This window comes from Callospermophilus lateralis, chromosome 16 (genome assembly GCF_048772815.1).
Source record: "Callospermophilus lateralis isolate mCalLat2 chromosome 16, mCalLat2.hap1, whole genome shotgun sequence".
In the NCBI taxonomy this organism is placed as follows: domain Eukaryota; kingdom Metazoa; phylum Chordata; class Mammalia; order Rodentia; family Sciuridae; genus Callospermophilus; species Callospermophilus lateralis.
This window is the reverse complement of record NC_135320.1, coordinates 51,509,089-51,529,621: the sequence shown is the minus strand read 5'-3', so window position 1 is coordinate 51,529,621 and position 20,533 is coordinate 51,509,089. Positions and strand designations below refer to the sequence as shown.

The 20,533-nt window shown below is 36.8% G+C and overlaps 1 protein-coding gene across 3 annotated transcripts in view; it reads right to left on the bottom strand.

Annotated features, from left to right (window-relative positions):
* The window catches only part of Esrp1 (epithelial splicing regulatory protein 1), a 48,739-nt gene that overhangs the window by 7,189 nt on the left and 21,017 nt on the right, over positions 1–20,533 (bottom strand). For 2 of the 3 annotated variants that reach the window (XM_076835872.1, XM_076835873.1), the window contains exons 8-13: positions 20,332–20,464; positions 20,198–20,240; positions 17,452–17,753; positions 15,164–15,382; positions 12,810–13,008; positions 9,826–9,994 (exon numbers count right to left, since the gene is read on the bottom strand). In XM_076835872.1, the coding sequence (XP_076691987.1) occupies positions 9,826–9,994; positions 12,810–13,008; positions 15,164–15,382; positions 17,452–17,753; positions 20,198–20,240; positions 20,332–20,464 (1,065 nt within the window). The remainder of the gene's footprint in view (positions 1–9,825; positions 9,995–12,809; positions 13,009–15,163; positions 15,383–17,451; positions 17,754–20,197; positions 20,241–20,331; positions 20,465–20,533) is intronic. The other variant, XM_076835874.1, reaches the window with a different exon arrangement.

Sequence of the window (20,533 nt, the reverse complement as noted above, 5' to 3'; positions counted from 1 at the left end):
ATTCAAGTGATTCTGGCAATTGAAACAGGAGAATCACAAGTTTGAGGCCAGCATGAGCAACTTAGTGAAACTCTAACTCAAAAAACAAAAACACACAAATAAAGGACTGGTGATGGAGCTCGGTACCCTGGACTCAATTCCTAATTCCAAAAAATAAACATCTTAAAAAAAAAATCTGGTTTTAAAACATGCAAAGAATTTGAACAATTCTCCAAAGATGATCTTTAAATGGTTAATAAGCATATAAAAAGATGCTAAAAATCAAGTCATTTAAGAAAACAAAGATCAAAACAATAATTCTGCATCTATGAAAATGACCAAAATAAAAGATAATAAGGAAGGATGAAAAGAAATTAGACTTCGTATACGTTGCAGGTAGCAATGTAAAATGATGATGTCAGTTGGAAAAAGAATTTGGCACTTTCTAAAAGTTAAATGGAGTTAATAAATGGGCCACCAAATCTCTCTATGTACCAAAGAAAACCAGAAACATTTGTTCGCAGAGAAACTTGAATACGCACATTCACAGTTGCTTTATGTATTAACAGCCAAAAGGCATAAACAATTCCAAATGTCACCAAATGATGAATGCATAAACTAAACATGGAATAAACTCATCACTTGAATATTATTTAGGAGTGGGAGACATGGCTTAGTGGCAGAGTGCTTGCCTGGCACATGCAAGGACCTGGGTTCAATTCCCAGCACTTACAATCCCAGCCCAGCAAGTGAGATTTCCTCATGGGCACAAGATTCTTTGTGGGATGATAGAATATTCTAAAATCAAACTCTTAGTTATCTAAAAGTTAGATTGTAAGATTATTCTAAAATTATCATCACACTCAACAAGTATACTATAAACCAATAAACATTAAAAATTAATTGATTTTTGTGCTGGGGATGTATGACTCAGTGTTAGAGGGCTACCTATAATGCGTGGAGCCCTGGGTTCATTCCCACACAATAAAAGGTCAATCTTATCAAATTATTTCAATAAAAGCTGTTATAAAATTAGGCAGTAGAAAAACAATTCAAATACAAAATTTTCTTAAGAACATAAATTACTTCATTAAAATAAGACTATCAGTAACACAATCTAATCTTTATGTTCAATTATTAGTCATTATTGTAGGTTCTTATCTCCATTTTACCCCTCTGCTTAGTACTGGAGATTGACCTCCAGAACAGAACTACATCTTCTGCCATTTAAGATGATAATGAGGAGGAGGAAGATGAAGAAGATGATCTGGGGATTGAACCCAGGGGCACTTGGCCACTGAACCACATCCCCAGCCCCATTTTGTATTTTATTTAGAGACAGGTTCTCACTGAGTTGCTTAAGGGCTCACGAAGTTACTGAGGCTAGCTTCAAACTTGCAATCCTCCTGCCTCAGCTTCTCGAGTTGCTGAGATTACAAGTGCGAGGCACTGCGCCTGGCACATTATTATTATTATTATTATTTAGTTGTAGATGGACACAATACCTTTATTTTATTTTTTTATTTTTATGTGGTAGGGATGGAACTCAGTGCCTCATGCAGGCTAGGCAAGCGCTCTGCCATTGACCACAGCTCCGGCCCTCATTTTTATTATTTTTTTTAAGTGTCTAGTGGTTCAGCGGTAGCGCACTTGCGTGGCATGCATGAGGCACTGCATGAGCGGGATGGATTCTCAGCACCATATATTAAATAAATAAATAAATGTCTACCAACAACTAAAAAAAAAAAAAGACTGTTTAAGTTGTTCAGGCTAGACTTGAAATTGTGATCCTCATGCCTCATCCTCCTCAGTAGCTGGGATTACAGGTGTAAGCCACTGTGCTAGCAACCTTCATTGTACTTCTAAGTTAATGATTCTTCAGTGCCAGAATATTAATGTCTCACCTATGAAAGGTGCCAATAAAGTTACGTCTACTCAAAAGCTATATAAGTTCACAAATTATCATTTTTGATAATTTTGTTCCTAAAAAGGAACAAAACAGTTAGACCCAAAATGAATTCAACAAAACACTGAGTTCAAAGGTGGCTGAGTACTAGAGAGACTGTACCACATCAAGTAAGTGAACAAAGAGACTGTGCCTGAACTGAGGGAGAAACCCCTCCTGGGGTTGCCTGAACAGACAAAGGACCAGTGGCCTGGGAGATGAGTTGAAGCCAAAATGAAAACAATACAAGAGGGGCTTTTCCACATGTTTACATTCAGAAACCTGTGAGAACATCATGGCTGTAAAGACATGGATTACCTGGAACCACTGCCAAGGTTCCTTTGGTAAGGCACACTGAGTGCATGTTAAGAAACTGCTGAATGAAACACATGAGTGAATATTATGAGCTTGTCTAAGACTTCCTCCACAGCAGTCCTTAATGTTCCTCTACATATTTAGGTAAAAACTTTTTGAAACACAATGTAGAAAAAAAATTCCATTTCCCTGAAAAAAACAAAAAGATGACTTCACTAACACTAATGAATGCTATCAGGAGACTTCCCAAACTAAAGATAGTCACATTTGACAATATTAAGAATTTGAGACTTGCTGTATTTCCCTAGAGACAAGAAGATGCAAGCATTACCTTTCTTGTTACAGAAACAGTTTAAGAGAAAATGAGAGAATTGTGTTATCTCCTCTGAATGACTGAGGATACTCTACTAATACGGAATGCTCTGAGAAGTCCTACAGAAAGCAAGCTGATTCCCACTGCTTTGCAAACTTACTGCATGGACCTTTTCACTAACATTTATAAACATGCTAGTATTACAGGTTGCATATTTGGAAAATTAGTGGAGAAACACTGTTTCGATCCTTGCTAGTGTAAACCTGGAGTCAATATTCATGTGGAGGGCTGGGGTTGTGGCTCAGTGGTAGAGCGCTGGCCTGGAATGTATGAGGCACTGGGTTCGATCCTCAGCACCACATATAAATAAAAATAAAATAAAGGTTCATGGACATCTTAATATTCATGTGGAGATCTCCCACTAAGTTTCATCTAAAATAAAAACTCAAGGGGCTGGGGCTCAGAGGTAGAGCGCTCGCCTACTATGCATGAGGCACTGGGTTCGATCCTCAACACCACATAAAAAATAAAGATATTGGGGCTGGGGATGTGGCTCAAGCGGTGGTGCGCTCGCCTGGCATGCGCAGGGCACTGAGTTTGATCCTCAGCATCACATAAAAATAAAAATAAAGATGTTGTGTCCATCGAAAACTAAAGAAGAAAAATATTTAAAAATTCTCTCTCTAAAAAAAAAAAAAAATCCTCAAAGAAGTTAAATTTTCAACACTCTCCATAAATTTAATAGTGAAGCTCTCTGTACTCACTGCTACATGTGAATCCTGGATTTCTGTAAGTTCTCCTGATAGAATCTATAAGATTCTTCAGGCATGTGCACATACTGCTTGGAAAAAGTGTAAGTAACCAACAAACATAAAAAAATATTTTGGAGCCAGGTGTGGTGGCATACACCTATGAGCCCTGCAGCTTGGGAGGCTGAAACAGGAGGATCACGAGTTCAAAGCCAGCCTCAGCAATGGGGAGGTGCTAAGCAACTCAGTGAGACACTGTCTTTAAATAAAATACAAAATAGGACTGGGGATGTGGCTCGGTGGTTGAGTGCCCCCGAGTTCAATCCCTGATTTAAAAAAAAAAAAAAAAAATCCCAGAAAACCATTTTGAAACAAAAAAAAGAAATCCTCCAAAAAACCAAACAACTATTGAACCCAACTTATGAATTTATGTACCACAGAAAAAGTCAGGTAAGTAATAAATTTATTCCAATTACATTCAACCTATAAAAAATAAAATAAACCACATACTAGTTATCATCATATTGTGTTGTAAATACAAATCTGTCTACTTAAAGATTGCTCCAGCAATTTGTTATTTGAAAATGAATTCCTGTACAACAAATTATAATAAGTCCTGTTGCTCAATGGAAAGTACAAAATGATAACCCAAGTGATCCTTAGAGGTTTGAGGGGCAGGAGAGTAACTCTGAAAGTATTATGTTGATGAAAAATTTAAGAAACAATAAAAGAACACTGTATTCCATGGACCTTTTTTGTTTATTTTTTGAGTCAGGATCTAAACTGTCCAGGTTAGTCTGCAGCTCCTAGGCTCAAGTGATACTCCTACCTCAGCTTCCAGAGCAGCTGAGTCTATAGGTATATACCATGGCCCAGCTGATCCAAGGAAATTTATGTTCCTGGGCAAAGTATAGAAGATGACAATTTTCAAAGAAGCACATTCACAAAAGTTAAGATAATCACACCCATACCATTTTCTCCCAACAAATCAGAACCTATCTCTAGAAGCAACCCTTTTCCAGTTTATTGGTTAACATTAGCCATTTCCAGGTAGCTTACTGATTATTTTGAACTCAAATGAAAAAAAATGTTTTCTAATTGAGGATATTTTTATTTTGGTGAAATAGAGAGATGGTTTAAAAGACAACATAGTGCCTGGAATGATGGTACACGCCTATATCTCAGCAACTTGGGAGGCTTAAGCAGGAGGATTAAAAGTTCAAGGCCAACCTCCATAACAGAGTTGACACTCCTACAAAATAAAAGAACTGAGAGGCTAGGGCTGTAGCTCAGTGGTAAAGCACTTGCCTCAAATGTGTGTGGCACTGGGTTCGATCCTCAGCACCACATTAAAAAAAAAAAAAAGAAGAAGAAGAAGAAGATACTGTATGTTCATCTACAACTTAAAAATAAAATAAAAAAAAGAAATGGGGATGTAGCTCCGTGGTAGATTGCCTCTAGGTTCAATCCCCAGCACCAATGAATCAATTAATCGATCAAATTTATAGGACCTTGGGGATCTCAATGGTAAAGCTATGCTTAGCATGCATGAGCAGTGGGTTCAATCCCTAGCACCAGAAAAACTAAAAGGCAGATAGGAAAAGAAATAGACAAAGTAGTAGTAAAGAAAATAATGCCAGGTGCAGTGGTGTATGCCTGAAATCCCAACCAGTGACTTGGGAGGCTGAGGCAAGAGGATTGCAAGTTGAAGCCCAGACTCAACAACTTATCAAGATTCATGTACTCAAAAAAAATGGTGGGGCTGGGGATGTAGCTAAGTCGCTTGAGTGCTTGCTTATATATGTAATCCTAGATTCAATCCTTAATACCTCAAAAAAAAAAATCATAAACAAGATAAGGATTCAAAATACAAAATAAAGGCATCTTTCAGATGCTTGTTTTTTTTCCCATTTATTTGTAAAAAATTTCAAAGTAGAATACAATAAAGTGTTATAAACCAAAGACCATAAAATGCATCAGTATTATTAACTATACATATTCATTGCTTATGTAAAAATAAGCTGATTTTATAAGAAATGTTTATCCTAAGAAAATATTTTCCCCCATAGTAAGTTGTTCATATAAACATGTGAGCAAAGCATCATTCATGGGGGAAAAAAAGTCAAAGTTTGCTTGCTCCCTTTGCCGACTCAAGATGACATTACTTGTCATTATTTACAGTGTGCTACAAAAGACCAGGCAACAGTCACATGCAAGACATTTATAGTAATTCATGTTTGAAGAAGCAGTGTTTCTCACCTGTGCTACAGCATTGATGAAAACAATATTCTTTTCTAAGAAAAATGATAGGTCAGAATAAAAGGTAGGACTTGGTGTGATGGGAGAGAAAAGTTGGGCTATTATCTCTCTCATCTGGAGTGACAAGCAGGGTGGCCATCAACGGATGCCCTCTCTAATTCTTCTGGATCTTGGCTAAGCCATGGTCACTTGGGAACTGAAACCTTCTTCTCCAAGGGAAAGGAGAAAAGAAAACCACTTGAGTCACATGTGCGGTAATTTTATTTGCTCTTCAAGATGCTGTTGTAAGAGTCACACATTCAGACTGCTAATTTATTTAAAAATAAGATGAAAAGCATTCTTTGTATCATATCTTTTCCTTAAATATTCCTCAAGTAAACTCAAGGTACTATATCTCAGAGCAATGTCACTACTGAGCTTATCTTCCAAATTTTGAACACAACAAGTTAGAAGAGACAAAATAGAGACAAAGCCCCTCCACCTCAGGCTGTAGGAGTCCTTATGCCACTGACTTTGCACAGGTGCAAATTCTGCCAGCCACTTTACACCAGAGTCCACATTTTTATTAACTATGATACTTCCAATACAGTGCATGTAGAAAATGCTCAGAGTTTACTCATTTAAACTGAAAGTTAAATAGCTCAAATAATTAAAAATCATTTTAAAATAACCACTTTTTCAAACCTGCAAAATACATTAGCATTTTTATATTTTAAAGTAATGATCACTTAAGTGAACATATTCGTTATTGTGAGCACATCATACTGAATTAATCTGATGTTAAATTGACATATTTTATTAAAAAATTGTGGGGTGCACATCTATAATGCCAGTGACTTGGAAGACAGGCAGGAGGATTGCAAGTTAAAGGCCAGCCTAAGCAACTTAGTTAGACAGTGTCTCAAAATTTAAAAAAAAATTTAAAAAGGGCTGGGAATGTGGCTCAGTGGGTAAGGGCCCCTGGATTCAGTGTCAGTAGCACCAAACTCCCACAAAAGGGTGAGAATTTAAAAATTTTAGTGTAGGGGCTAGGTTTGTAGCTAAGGCTGGAGTCAAGCACCAGGTCCTAGGTTCAATCCCCAGTATCCAGATAAATGACTTCTGTTGCCTATTTATTTATTGTGCTGGGAATAGAACCCAGGGCCCTGCATATGGCAGGCAAGCACCTGTAGCCCCAGAGGTATTGATTAATATCCCGTTTTGTTTTCTTTTTAAACCTAGGTTCCTCTCAAAAGGTTCCTACCTATCAAAGAATAGGCATAAATACACTTGAAAATTTACAAACTTTTTCAAAAGCCTCAAATAGCCCTACTGCCACATCAGATTAAAAAATGTTGTTGTTATGCCAAAACAATTAAATATTTTGTTTTTAGAATTTGCTTCTTAAATTACTCCAGGCTGGGCTGTAGCTCAGGAGTAGAGTGCTTGGTTGGCATGTTTGATCCCAAGCATTGCAAAATATCTTTAAAACATTTTTTGCCAGATTTTTATAATATAACTAAGAGCATATAGACCTCATGCTTATTTAATTTCATATATTTGTGCCGATAATTTCAATAGAATTGGGGAAACATAAGTTAAAATAGTAAAACACATTAAGAGTTACTGGTAAGTGTTAGCTTAAACACACATGACCTTCAATTCAAAAATTCCACTTCTACAGAAATATATGTATTTAAAGATAAATATGAGCTTTGGTTCACAGAGGAATATTTAAAGTTTGGATATCTAGAAATAAACAAACTTAAATTCTGAGGTATTTTTACTTTGGGGATGTTATAAAAAAGTTATAAGAATGAGATACCAAGAAGTTTATTGGATTAGACAAAGGGAAATGAAGGAAAGGGAGAGGATGGAAATGGGAAAGACAGAATGAATCAGACATAACTTTCCTATGTTCATAGAGGAATACATGACCAGTGAGACTCCACATCATGTACAACTACAAGAACGGGATCCTAATTAGGATAAGTTATATATTCCATGTATGTATAATATGTCAAAACACACTCTACGGTCATGTAAATCTAGACAGAATTAAAACAAACAAACAAACAATTGTACCCTCTTTCCCTAGGGTAGATATAATAACAAGTTTTAAAAACAATGACATGTCACGGTGGTGGCGTATGCCTGTTATCCCAGCAGCTTGGGAAGCTGAGACAGGAGGATCTCGAGTTCAAAGCCAGCCTCAGCAATAGCAAGGCACTAAGCAACTCAGTGAGACCCTGTCTCTAAATAAAATATAAAATAGGGCTGGGGATGTGGCTCAGTGGTTGAGTACCAAGGAGTTCAATCCTCAGCACACTCCCCTCCCATTCCCTGAAAACAATGACAAAAAAAGGAATGTGGACAGTGCAGTTCTTAAAAGTGCACATGCAGGTGTATGAAACAGTCTTTCACTCATTGTGCCTCTACATTCTCGCATTCTCAGACTTAATAACGGGCACATTATAATCTTTATAACTACTAGTTGAAAAAAAAATCTACAGGAAGGAGCCCAAAATTACAGAAGTGATTAATCCATAAATGACATTTCCTCCTGCCTTTGGGGCTTCCAGACTCATGGTCTCATTTTTAACAGTTTCCTCCTTGTGACAAGGCCCAGATAGTGAGTCAGTGATGGAACCAAACACTCTGCAAATGCACTGTAGGCACAAGAACAGCACAAGGCGCTCAGAAGCACAATGCATTCCACCCCTGACACTCTGATGATATAAGAAAGGTAGACAAAGATGTTCCTCATAGCCAGGGCCCACTAGCATCAAGTAATTATCTCAAGAGTCCAGAGAAGATGAGAGATTGATGTTGGGCCAGATGCCTGGCTCAGAACTCAACCATGAACAGTTACTCATGCTTCTGAACCTTTTTAATGCAACCAGACGACAACTATCATGACTTTCTTCCTATTCTTCACCAGTAGAACAAATATTTTCAATACTACTGATGTTTGAAAACTTCTCATGAAATAAATGAATGTAACTAAAGGGGACTATTAGGTAGCCCTAAAGTTCTTGCTCCCAAATAAAAAACAATATACTGGAGGAAGAAGGAAAATAAATGCAACTATAGGGATCAGTGGATTTGTTCCAGGCCATTTATTCAAAACCTCACTTACAAATTCATACATGTACTTGAAACATGCAGTCTAACTAGCTTAGAAAGAAAGAAAGAAAATCTTGGTATAAATGGCTTTTTAAAAATTTTGATTATTGTTTATGCCAAACTAAAATTTTACATCAATAAAAATGTCACTGGCCAAATAGATACTTTTTACCTTTTCTTTTTTGAAAAATAATTTGAAAAAATGAGAGGTCATTCCTTACATAACCAAGTTAGAATCACAAGCAAAGACCTGAAAGGGACTCCAAAAGTTTAGGCAATCCCATTATTTTATAAGATCCATAAATGTGAAGTGACTTTCCCCAGTTAGAAGGTATGAAACTCAGATCTCCCAACTTCCAGACTGAAAATTTCCTCTCCATTATGCCATGTTATCTCCCCAAAATTGAATGCCAGTGAAAAGAATAAAATACTTAAAATATAAATATACTAACCCTAAGAAAATATTGAGTACTTTAATTCTGGATTTGTTTATAATAAAGATTTAAGGGGAAAAGAATCAGGCTCTGGGAAAATTTAAAGCAACAATTTTCATGTATTGTGGGTTGATGTTCAGTTTATGCTACTTAAAAGTACAACTGTTCCCAATATTGGCCAAATTATGTTGTAATACCAGGTTCATATATGAATATGCTTTGTATTTTTATTTTTTATTTTCGGTGGTGCTGGGGATTGAACCCAAGGCCTTTTGAGGCAAGCACTCTACCAATTGAGCTATATCCCTGGCCCTCATGTATGAATATGTAACAAGGATTCCCTACATTATGTATAATTATAATGTATCAATTAAAAAACATAATTGTTCCCATTATAAATTTTTCTATTTTATGATTCATTTCCATATTGTCACCTTATTGCAAAGATTATTAGTGCTACTCACAGCCCTATAATAGGAGGAGTAAAAAAGCGAAGTTGTAATTCATAGGTAACCTAAAAGATTATGCTATCCAATATGGTTAAAAAAAATAAACTTCTTTCAGTTTGTCTTGAAACAACCTTCTTGGTCAGAGATATGACCCAAAGCTGTGGCCTGCCATGCTAACCTTCAATGTGGCAGACAATATTCTTTTGTGAACTCAACACTGGCTATCAAAGGAGTCCTTTGTTTCTGTCCCTCATTTCTACTTCCTTCAGAGCCTTACCTGGGATAGTAGGCTGTGTAGTTCATGAAGAGCTGCGTGCCCGCTGGGTAGTACGCTGTGGAGGGCTGCAGGGCTCGTGGATTCAAAAGCACAGAGGGCTGATAAATGGCAGCTTCGGTGGGAATAACTGCTGCAGGAGCTGGGAATGTGTAGGAAGGAGGAGACAGGCCTAAATAAGCAAAGAGAGAGTCTTTGAGACATGTCTGTACTAAAGCCATGGAGCCACTGTAGCATCTATACTTTTTAACTGAAAAAGGTTCTTCACATCTTCCCAAGCGATTTGCTTTTTGAGGCTATAGATGTTATCTATCCTTCAGCACAGCATGAAATGAAAAAGGTTATTATGAAAAACACTCTTCACCACAAATTATGCCAAAGCACACACTGTGCCACAGTGAACTAACCTTAAGAGAGTAGATCACCTCTGTGTTGTTCTCCCCAAAGGGAACCCAGAAGGTGGACTTTGAAGCTAATCTATATTAGCTGTTAAAAAAGAAAGAAAGAAAGAAAAAAAGAAAGAAAGAAGACAAAACCCAAACAAACAAATAAACCCAACCTGGGAAACATCCCCGAAGAGAGCTGCCTCAGGTTTAACAGCAAATGAAGAGGTTCAACACATGTGATAGTGAAGAGGTTCAAGCATTCTTGAACCCTGGGATCAATCCCCAGTGCCATGGGTGCTTAAGGGGGGAGGGGATGGGACACAAATTCCTTTATTTTTGGGTTATCCTTCTTCTCACTCAGAAATCCCCTCAAGTTAGAAGGGTAGCTGGCTGCTAGCTTCCACATAACGAGATGAGCACAACTAGCCAGACCATCTGCACGGGAACACAAGAGAGAACTATGACGCAGACTGAAGTTGGGGTCCCTGACTTTAAGTTTCATATCTAGAAGCCCCAGATTTTGCCAGTAGCAGGGGCCCAAAGAGTAACTTTTTCACATGAAAATCTCTAAGATGATTTCCAATTGTCTGTTGTTCATATGAGTTTCTATAATTCTATGGAGTAAGACAACCAGTTGAACATGGGTACATACACCAAAGACCAACATGCTGATCTCACATTCAGCTTACAGGTGCCTCTTTAATCCTCATCAAAAACTGTATCAAATGTTAGACACCTAAAAACTTAAAGAGACCACACACAGAAAGACCAAGATTGCAAATCAAGGTGCCTCTTATAAAAAATTATGTAGTTTGTGCTCATATTCTGCTTTCAAAACTATCAAGCAATGCCTCTGAACAATAAGACAAAACATATGGTATTGGGTCTGTTCTGCTTCAAAACAAAAAAAAAAGGTAGAAATTGTTGACAACCAGAGGAAAATAGGCTGCTAAGATGTGAACGTTCCTCAAATGAAAGCATGGCTATTCTTGTATTTTGAAAAGAGAATCAGGTGTGTATGTGCAGATTACATAAATGAAATTGACCTTAAAGTGTTCCTTCTTAACAAAGTAAGTGCTGAATTTTAAGGTATCAGTGAGACTTTTGCAACATTTCTTTACCAAGAAACTCTTTAGTAAAAAATGTTAACTGCATTAGTCTTTAAGATAAAATCATGCAATTTCTGTAAGTTTTATGGTTGCTTTATAATTAGGCATTCACCTGAACTATGTTCTTCCATTCTTAGGGGGAAAAAGGGAGGAAATAATGTGTAAGTCTGTAATAAATAGTTTTTCACCAAGACCAAAGTAAAAGGATATCACAGCAGAATACCCTGAGCTATAAACAGTAGGGAAATTCTCTTATCTCACTTCTGACAGACTGTCACAGAAGGATGTCATAAAAGCTACAGACATTTTTGGTAATTGGTAGAAGACACACAACTAAGATTACTTTAAGCGATTTTCTTGACTCAAACATAAATTTTCAAAACTTTGTATTCATTAAAGATCAACTCTTCACCAACAGCAAGCAGCAGGTAAACAGAATATTAGCATTTAGGAATTCCAAGGGGAAAAAAAGGATTAAGCCCCACTGAGTGTTCTATAAATAATTCTTTATCAAACAGATTAATTGGTATAGATTCCTATTTAGTACAAAGTAAAGCGAAACTCCTAAAACTGCTCAAATTTACTGGAATCAAACACATGAATTCAGTTTATTTCTCAGTTATCTTTGAATGGTATTCTAAGCACTATGTTCTTTAAACATACCCAACATGCTTAAGAAGGTATGTCTACTTACAGGTGAAAACTGCATAAAATGACTCAAGTTTTGACATATTCCTAAGAACTTGGTCCCTAGATTTCAGGGCTTATTCCTCTCAAATAGGATTCCAGATGGCTTGCACCCAGTTGCCAATGAGCAAGAGCATGACTTGTTAATTAAGCACTGATCCTGTGATCCAATGGAAACTTTGGCTAATTCATTAACGCATTTATATGTGTGTTAGTGTATATATATATACACACACATATATGTGTTTTTTTTTTTTTTTTTTTTTTTTTTTACTAACTTGCTCATTCCAGATATCCTGGACAGATAGGAAAGCTCTCCAGGTTATCATTTTCAAAATACATTTGATGCTTAAAGTTAAAAATGCAAAATAAGCATCAAATCACCCTTCTTAAAGTTTAGTGTATTAAAAAAAAAAAAAAGAAAGAAAGAAAAAGAAAGAAAAGAAAAAGAATCCAGTCATACTTATATTTTACCTTTAAATGCGTATTAAAATATCTACATAGCCAGGTTGCCTCCCAGAGTCAGTGCTTATCTGGAGCACACTAAGCTTCAGAAATCAAGTGCTTATCACTGGAAAAGCAAGAATATAATTTGAAAGGAGGTATTTTGTAGCATCTCTAATTATGGATGTCCACAACCAAGGTCTTAAATGATTACCAGATACTACTGATTTCAGATGGGAAAGCCTTATGTAACCACCTTGCCTGCCTCAGAAAGAACCAGGGGCACAGAAAGTTATGAAAGCAGCTTAAGCACCTACCAGCATATAGCGTAGAATAGCGCCAAGACCCAAGAAAAACTTACATGGTAACTTACATGGCGGTGGGGATAAGCCATTTCGATTTAAAGTGCCCCCCATTAACACAAAGTTCATCTCCTCAGCTGAACACTGAAAGACTTCAACATATCTGTCCTTCATGGTTTTTTTATGACACTTCTGCGCAGCCATAAATGCTCTGTCTGCAGACTTCATCTGGATAAAGGCGTCTCCTGATGGGCGGCCCTGAGTGTGTGGGGGAAGAATAAAAACAAAAGGAGACTGTCTCCTTCAACAAGGAAGTAAATGGTTGCTTATAAAACATGCAATAGTACAGACATGTGAGCCACAAAATCTGGGTGACAGTGTGCTCCACTCAATCTGACTTGCATTTCATCACCTAATCACCAGGATGCCCACAAAACCTTGAAGAAACGGTTTTGAGAGCTCAGAGCTGAAAGTGATCCTTTTTGGTTTCTGTTAAATTAGTATCAGATTTACAGAGTTTTGAAAGCATCTCCTTGTGACTGCAGTTTCAAAATACAGGATTGGATACTGGATTTTTTTCCCTTCTGAAAAATCCGATTAAATCTCATTTGATTGAGAAAAGCTAGTAAGAGAACCAGTATGTATCACAGCTTTATGCATCCTCCTACAGGAAACTGAACAAACCAATATTTTCTTTTGGCTCTCAGTTTTAGTCCATCAGTGACCTGCTACAATCCTTTCATTTTTCCCTCATCCTTGAAGCTTATAGTGGAATGCGGCTTGTGGGTAAGGAACTAGGAGTTTCAAGGGTAGAGCTGCACCATCAGGCCCTGCCTTCGAACCCTTCTCTTTCTCTTCGCTTGAGACCTCCACTTTAACCTTGCTCAAACAGGTAGGTGTTCAGAGACATTCCTTATTAGTAATAGCTTGCTAAATTTCCCTATTTAAAACAAACTCATAATTGGGCTGGGGATGTAGGTAAGTGAAAGAGCACTTGTATAGCATGTAGAGGTCCTAGGTTCAATCCCCAGTACTTCCAAAAAATAAAGGTCTGTAGACAGATTTCTGTTCCACAGACCTAGAATCTCTTAGCTTTATTTAGCCCAAACATTTTATGGGGGTTAAAAAAAAAAAAAAAAAAAAAAGATACAACCATCTTATAAAACTGCTTTCTTACTTTATAGTTTTCTCTCAGTCTCTTAGGGAGTATTTAGTCAAAATTATTACCATGCAAGTTACCATACCAGGGAAATTAGCAACAAACCCAGCCCAAGATGGAAACCTAACATCCTCAAGGCAACTAAGAGACTGTATCATCAAAGCAACATTTTTCTCCAGTGTAGTCACAATAGGTCATGGGGGTCAATGAGAGGAAAATCTGCCTACTGTTGTCAATCAGAGAGAAATGGATACTAGATAGAAACTGTGACTCAAAAAGAAATAATTCCCTTGTGATGCTCTCTTTTGAGAAATTTTATTCAAAAGTTCTCCTATGGGTAAAGCATGCTAGGGGATTGTCAGATAAAATATTATATGGCTTAATAGTAATAGCTTAAGAGTTAGTTTTCTATACCAGCACATATTCATTCTAAGTCAGGGCTCAGGATTTTTTGATTCCTTGTATCAAGTAGTATGTACTTTCCAGTGAAAGACAGATAATAGTTATGCAAATCACCAAACCTCCAAGTAAAAAGTAGGGGATTAGTAGTTAGAAAATGATTAATGTCTCCAATACAAACCTATATAAAACCCTTAATGTTTAGATAACATCTAGCTTTCAAATACTAATACAGTTTTCTTTTAATAAAGAGTTGTCAGGTTTAAACTACTTTGTGAGTATTTAGAACTCTGTCCTGCTTAAGACAGCACAAAACGCTGCAAGTAATATGATTAATTTTATTTAACCAGAAATCAAGTAACTCAAAAATACTTTACACCCATGTACTGAAAAATACATCCAGATGGCATGCACATGAGTCCTCATCGAGTTTGCACTCTACTGAATATGATTTTATGTCTAACATGTATATGAAGCAAAATATGAAATGATTTCTAAACAGCATATGGACACTGGAACATAGCATGCTTGTTATCTATAGTACATGTTATCTATGATTGCTTTCATCTCAAACTAGCAGTTGCAGAATTCAGTACCTGCAACAGGAAAATGTATACACTGAAAATATGTTTGGCTCCCACCACGTTACTGGTAATTGGATGCATTTATATGATGAAGGAATCAGAGTTAAATAGGAATTATACGAAAAACAGCATTCTTTCTAGAATACATTCCAAAGATTCAGTTAAATCCAGACTCAGTGTAACACTTAAGAATACCTATGCTCTTTTATTAGAGGAGAGCTTTTGAGAAACAGAAAGATTAAAGAAGATTTCCAATAAGCAACTCTCTTACCTGGTGATTCAATACCATGTGAACCCCATGTGTACGAATATCTGTGGAGAACTCCCCCAGGAAGTCCAAGATGTCCTCTATTGTGGCGACATAGGGAAGACCTCGAAGACGTACACAGTCTCTAACATTTGTAGCGGGCACAAATTGCTGAGGTAGTACTGGAATAATGGGAGGGGTTGGAAGTGGAATGAGGGGGGCCGAAGAGAACCGATTCAGCACCTGTACTCAAAACAAAAGTGATTTAGAGTTTTGTTATTTCCATGCCATCCGTAAACCAGCACTGACATCACTAGAAAGCCTATCAGAAACAGAGTCTGGGAGCTAGGAGTGTGGCCCAATGGTAGCGTGCATGATTAGAACACTGGGTTCAATCCCCAGTGTGTGCACAAGTACATACACACACATGCAAGAAATACAGTCTCAGCTCCATTCTAGACCCAGGGAATTTGAATCTGCATTTTAACAAGATTCTCAGATGATTCATAAGTACATTAAAGTTGGAGAAGCACCAATGAAGAAAAGGATTTATGCATTTCAGATGGGAAAGCATGATACCCACTTCTGTCAATTACATAAGACATACAACACAACATGCTTATAATTAAGGATGTATCCACCTAAACAGATATATCACCACCTACCTTAGGACAAGTGTCCTTAAAGTCTGTGTCTTTTATAAAAATTTGGACATATTGCTAAATATGGACTGTTGTGGCAATTTATTGAATTTCATTTCACTAAGTACATAGTGTTCCCCTTAATATTATCTTTATACTCCAACAAACCCAAGAAATAAAAGAGAATGACCTAGTAAAGGAATCACAGGCCAAATAATGACTGTAAATGATATTAAGATATAATATTAAATTATGATATTAAATAAATTAAAACATATTTAATAAATTAAAATATGATATTTAATGACATTAAAATATGTTACATAAGAGCATAAGACAGAACAGTTAGATAATGAAAAACTGAGAAAATCATTTGGTGACCCTAAAGATAAGAGTAATTTAGTTTCCATGTAAATTTGAGCTGGTATCAGGAAAGAAGATCTTGAGTATATTTTATATTCTTGGAATCAAGCTATCTTGATATGGATTATGATAGGTTAGATACTTTGAAGAATTGCTCTAAGGCAAAACTCGATCACGAAGTCCTTGTCCATTTTTGTCCTAGAATATGCCCACTACTATTCTAATACTAGGAGGCAGGTCCTCATGCAAATGTAATTTGTGGCATCCTGAGGCTTTCTAGGAAACAAACATGAAAGCCTTGAACATCCATAAACTGAATATAAAAAAGAATCAATGAACTCCTCCCCAAAAGGTGCACTAATTTTCACACTCACGCCCATTAAATTACTGGGTAAGAGGTGATAAAATCAAAGACAAACAGCACAAAGAAATGGCAGGAAAGAGAGAAAGGAAGACTTAAAAATTATACAGACAATCCAGACACAGCACAAGCATTAGGACAAAAATTGAAAATAAATGCAGTGAGGCTGTGAATGTGGCTTAGTGGTAGAGTGTTTGCTAGCCATGTGAGAGGCCCTGGGTTTGATGCCTAGCACCACACACATACACACAAAAACTAATGTAGCTATGGATTGTGGTGGTGCCTACCTGTGATCCCAGCTACACAGGAGGCTGATGCAGGAGGATTGCAAGTTTGAGACAGTCTCAGAAATTTAGTGAGACTCTGTCTCAAAATAAAAATCTTAAAAAGGGCTGGTGGTATATCGCTCAGTGGTAAAGTACCCCTGGGTTAAATTCCTAGAACTGAAATAACAATAACAAAAAAAAACTCTGAATTCTGAAAAATTTTAAAGACAGAAGGTCACCAGTAGGAAATAAAACCAACCAAGTCTTTTGGGAAATACACTTGGCAAGACATTAAAAATCTTAAAAGCTCACAAGTTGTATCTAGTTATAAAGAAACGAATCAGAAATTTGTAGAAATTTTTACAAGCATGTTTATGTTTCATAGAAAAAGAAAGCAACCAAAATATATAAGAGGAATTTCTAAATAAAATATGCACCAAAATGAGATATATTAAAGATGAAAATCTTTAAACATGGGAAGTTTTCAAGACGTGTAGTTTTAAAATACAAAAAAATAAAATACAAAATATTATGATTTCTGTGTGACAGCAAGAAAACAGTGGCTCTCTTTTGGTTATGGAATGAGGCTATTTCAATAACTGATATTTTCAGTATCCACAAAGAGTAATATTAGGTTGTTTCCAAAGATAGAGATGTCCCAGCATACTCTTAAAGACCAACCTGCTGCACTTCAGCTGCTGTGCTTCTGAAGAGTTCAATGTATCTTTTACCCAACAAGTCCTTATGCTTCCTCAACGCATTCTGTGCATACTCCTCACAAGCAAAGAGGACAAAAGCATCCCCTGTTGGCCTGCCATCTGGGTAGGTAACAAAGAGGATGCCTTCCTTCCCTCCAGTGATGGGGCAATGCTGTCCAAAGAAGGTCACCACTTCTTCAGCTGTGGCTGTGAAAGGGAGCCCCCGCATGCGGACAATGACTTGATTTTCCTTGGAAAGAAACTGAGCTACCTCATTGGATGTACCTGGGGAAAAAACAGTTGAAATATCAACTTCATCAAATTTAAAGTGGTGTGATTACTGGAAATGTCAAATTCATCACAAAGACTCAATGCTTCTCTGAATTCATCATAATGATATGCTAAGAATCAGAATTCTCTCCCTCCCCATTTTTTTTTTTTTTTTTTAAACTGGGGATTGAACTCAGGGGCACTTGACCACTGAGCCACATCCCCAGCCCTATTTTGTATTTTATTTAGAGACAGGGTCTTACTGAGTTGCTTAGCTCCTTGCTTTTGCTGAGGCTGGCTTTGAATTCATGATCCTCCTGCCTCAGACTCCAGAGTCACTGGGATTATAGGCGTGCATCACAATGTCTGGCTCCTGATTACTTCTTATTAAGAAAGTTTCAAACATATTTGAGTAAAGAGAATATATTTGGTATAGCTAGTCAGTGTTCCACTCGGACTAGAGAATCTTGTACAGCAGTGCCCTGTAACAAATACTCAAATGCACACCCTTCAAATCCATACAACTAGTAAAGCTTTCCCTTAATGAGAATTTTTAGGGCTGGGATTGTGGCTCAGCGGTAGAGCGCTCCCCTAGCACAGGCGGGACCCGGGTTCGATCCTCAAAAACATTAAAAAATAAAGGCATTGTGTTGTGTCCCATCTACATCTTAAAAAAAAAAAAAAAAAAAAATATATATATATATAAAGAATTCTTATCATACCATCCACATACAATGAAATCCAGAGCAAAAATATGAATGTTCATTTTGCCAACTTCAATTTGCAATGCTTTACCACAGAAACCCAGGATCTAGGTAAGACCACAGCAATTTTTTCAAATAAATTTTATCCCCTATCAGTATCAAACAGTGCTTTGAAATTATATCAAACACTGAGCTGGGGATGTGGCTCAAGCGGTAGCGCGCTTGCCTGGCATGCGTGCAGCCCGGGTTCGATCCTCAGCACCACATACATACAAAGATGTTGTGTCCACTGAAAACTGAACAATAAATATTAAAAAAAAAATTTTTTTTTTAAAGAAATTATATCAAACACTGCCTTGGAACATAAAGCCCTGAATTTTAGGGCTTAGCTAAAGAAGTCCAAGCCTGGGCACAATGATGCAACAAGGAAGGCTGAGGCAGAAGAAACTCAAATTCAAGGGCAATATGGGCAACTTAGCAAGACCCTGTCTCAAAATAGAGAGCAGAAAGGGCTGAGAATGTAGCTCAGTGGCAGAGCATTCCCTGAGTTTCATTCCCAGAGCAAGTTCCAGAATAGAATTAGCACTGTTACTTGAAGTACTGCTGTTACTTCAAGTTCTGGAAAACATCCACCAGTGCTGCTTTATGCAAAGATACTAATGTTCTCTTTATTTAAGTGAAAGTTCCTGAGTACAAATTGCCACAGGTGTTAAAGGTCTCCTTTTAAAAGGCCCACAATTCTTAGATTCAGCTATTTTACTTTAAGATACTTATCCTAATGGGTGAGAGTTAAAAAAATATTCAGTGCAACATACTTAAAGTGAATAGTTGGAAATAAGTTCTAGGAGCACTACAAAGATGTTTCAAAATGTTATGGTACATATAATACCATGTAGCAATTAATAAATGAAATCAAGTAACATAGGAAGGTGTTCATAATATATTGAAAGAAAGGAAGTTATAACACAACAATCAAAATTCACAGAGTGGCTTAACAGTGACTTGGGAGGCTGAGACAGAGGATCATAAGTTCAAGGCCAGTTCAGCAACTTAGCAAGACACTGTCTCAATATAAAAAGAAAAAAGGACTGGGGTGTAGCTTAGTGGTAAAGCACCTCTGGTTCAATCTCCAGTACCAAGTTTTAAAAAAAAAAAGAAAGAAATCACAAAATAGATGTATACATAAGAAAGAAAAAAAAAAGGACAAATTGGTTAATATTTTTGTGCAGCTGTTACTTTTAAGTTTTGAAGTTATGAACCACTGAGGAACTTAGCAAGTTCCCAGAGATAAAGAGGTCCCAGCAGATAAAGACCACATCTGTTCCCTTCTCTGACTGTATTACTGTAAATGATATGTATTTAAAAAATACCAGGGAATGATCATGTAAGTGGTCAATGATGAATTAAGTAACAGAGAAAAACTAGAAGCAGATATGCAACAAACCTAGGTATTACAGCATGGCTCTTTGAAAACAGGTTTTGGACTTATTTGAGAACAAATACAACTTTATGTAATCCTTTTATCTTTGTATAGTATTATTTTAAATGGCTATTTAACTATTGTAGGTTAGCTCAAGTGTTAAGGTAAGAGTAATTACACATTAAATTCACTGATACTGTTCAAAGTTTCTTCTTTCTACTTACAAAAATCACTTCCCATATATTTCATTGGGAAATGAAAACCATTCATGTCCTATTTATCGATTCTCAGTATAAATGCAAAACTTTAGATTCTTATTAGCCAAAGGCACTTACCACCAGCAATTTTAAGAAAATCTTCACCTGTTGCTTTGTAAACCTAAGAAAAGAGAAGTTAAAATACAGTTTGAATCTCCCATACTATATTTATACTCATTCAAGAAATCAAGGGTCTCAACTTGAGGACATACCTCAATGTACCGGGTCCCCATGTGATGTTTGTGCCTCTGCAATGCTAGATCTCTGTGCTCCTCACTTACAAACCTAACCAGAGCTTCTCCATTCCTTCGACCCTGAGCATTCAGACAAAGTGCTGCACCTCCCCTTTGAAAAAAAATAAAAATAAAACAAATGGCATGTAGGAAAAAAAAAAAAAAAAAAAAGTGAGGAGAA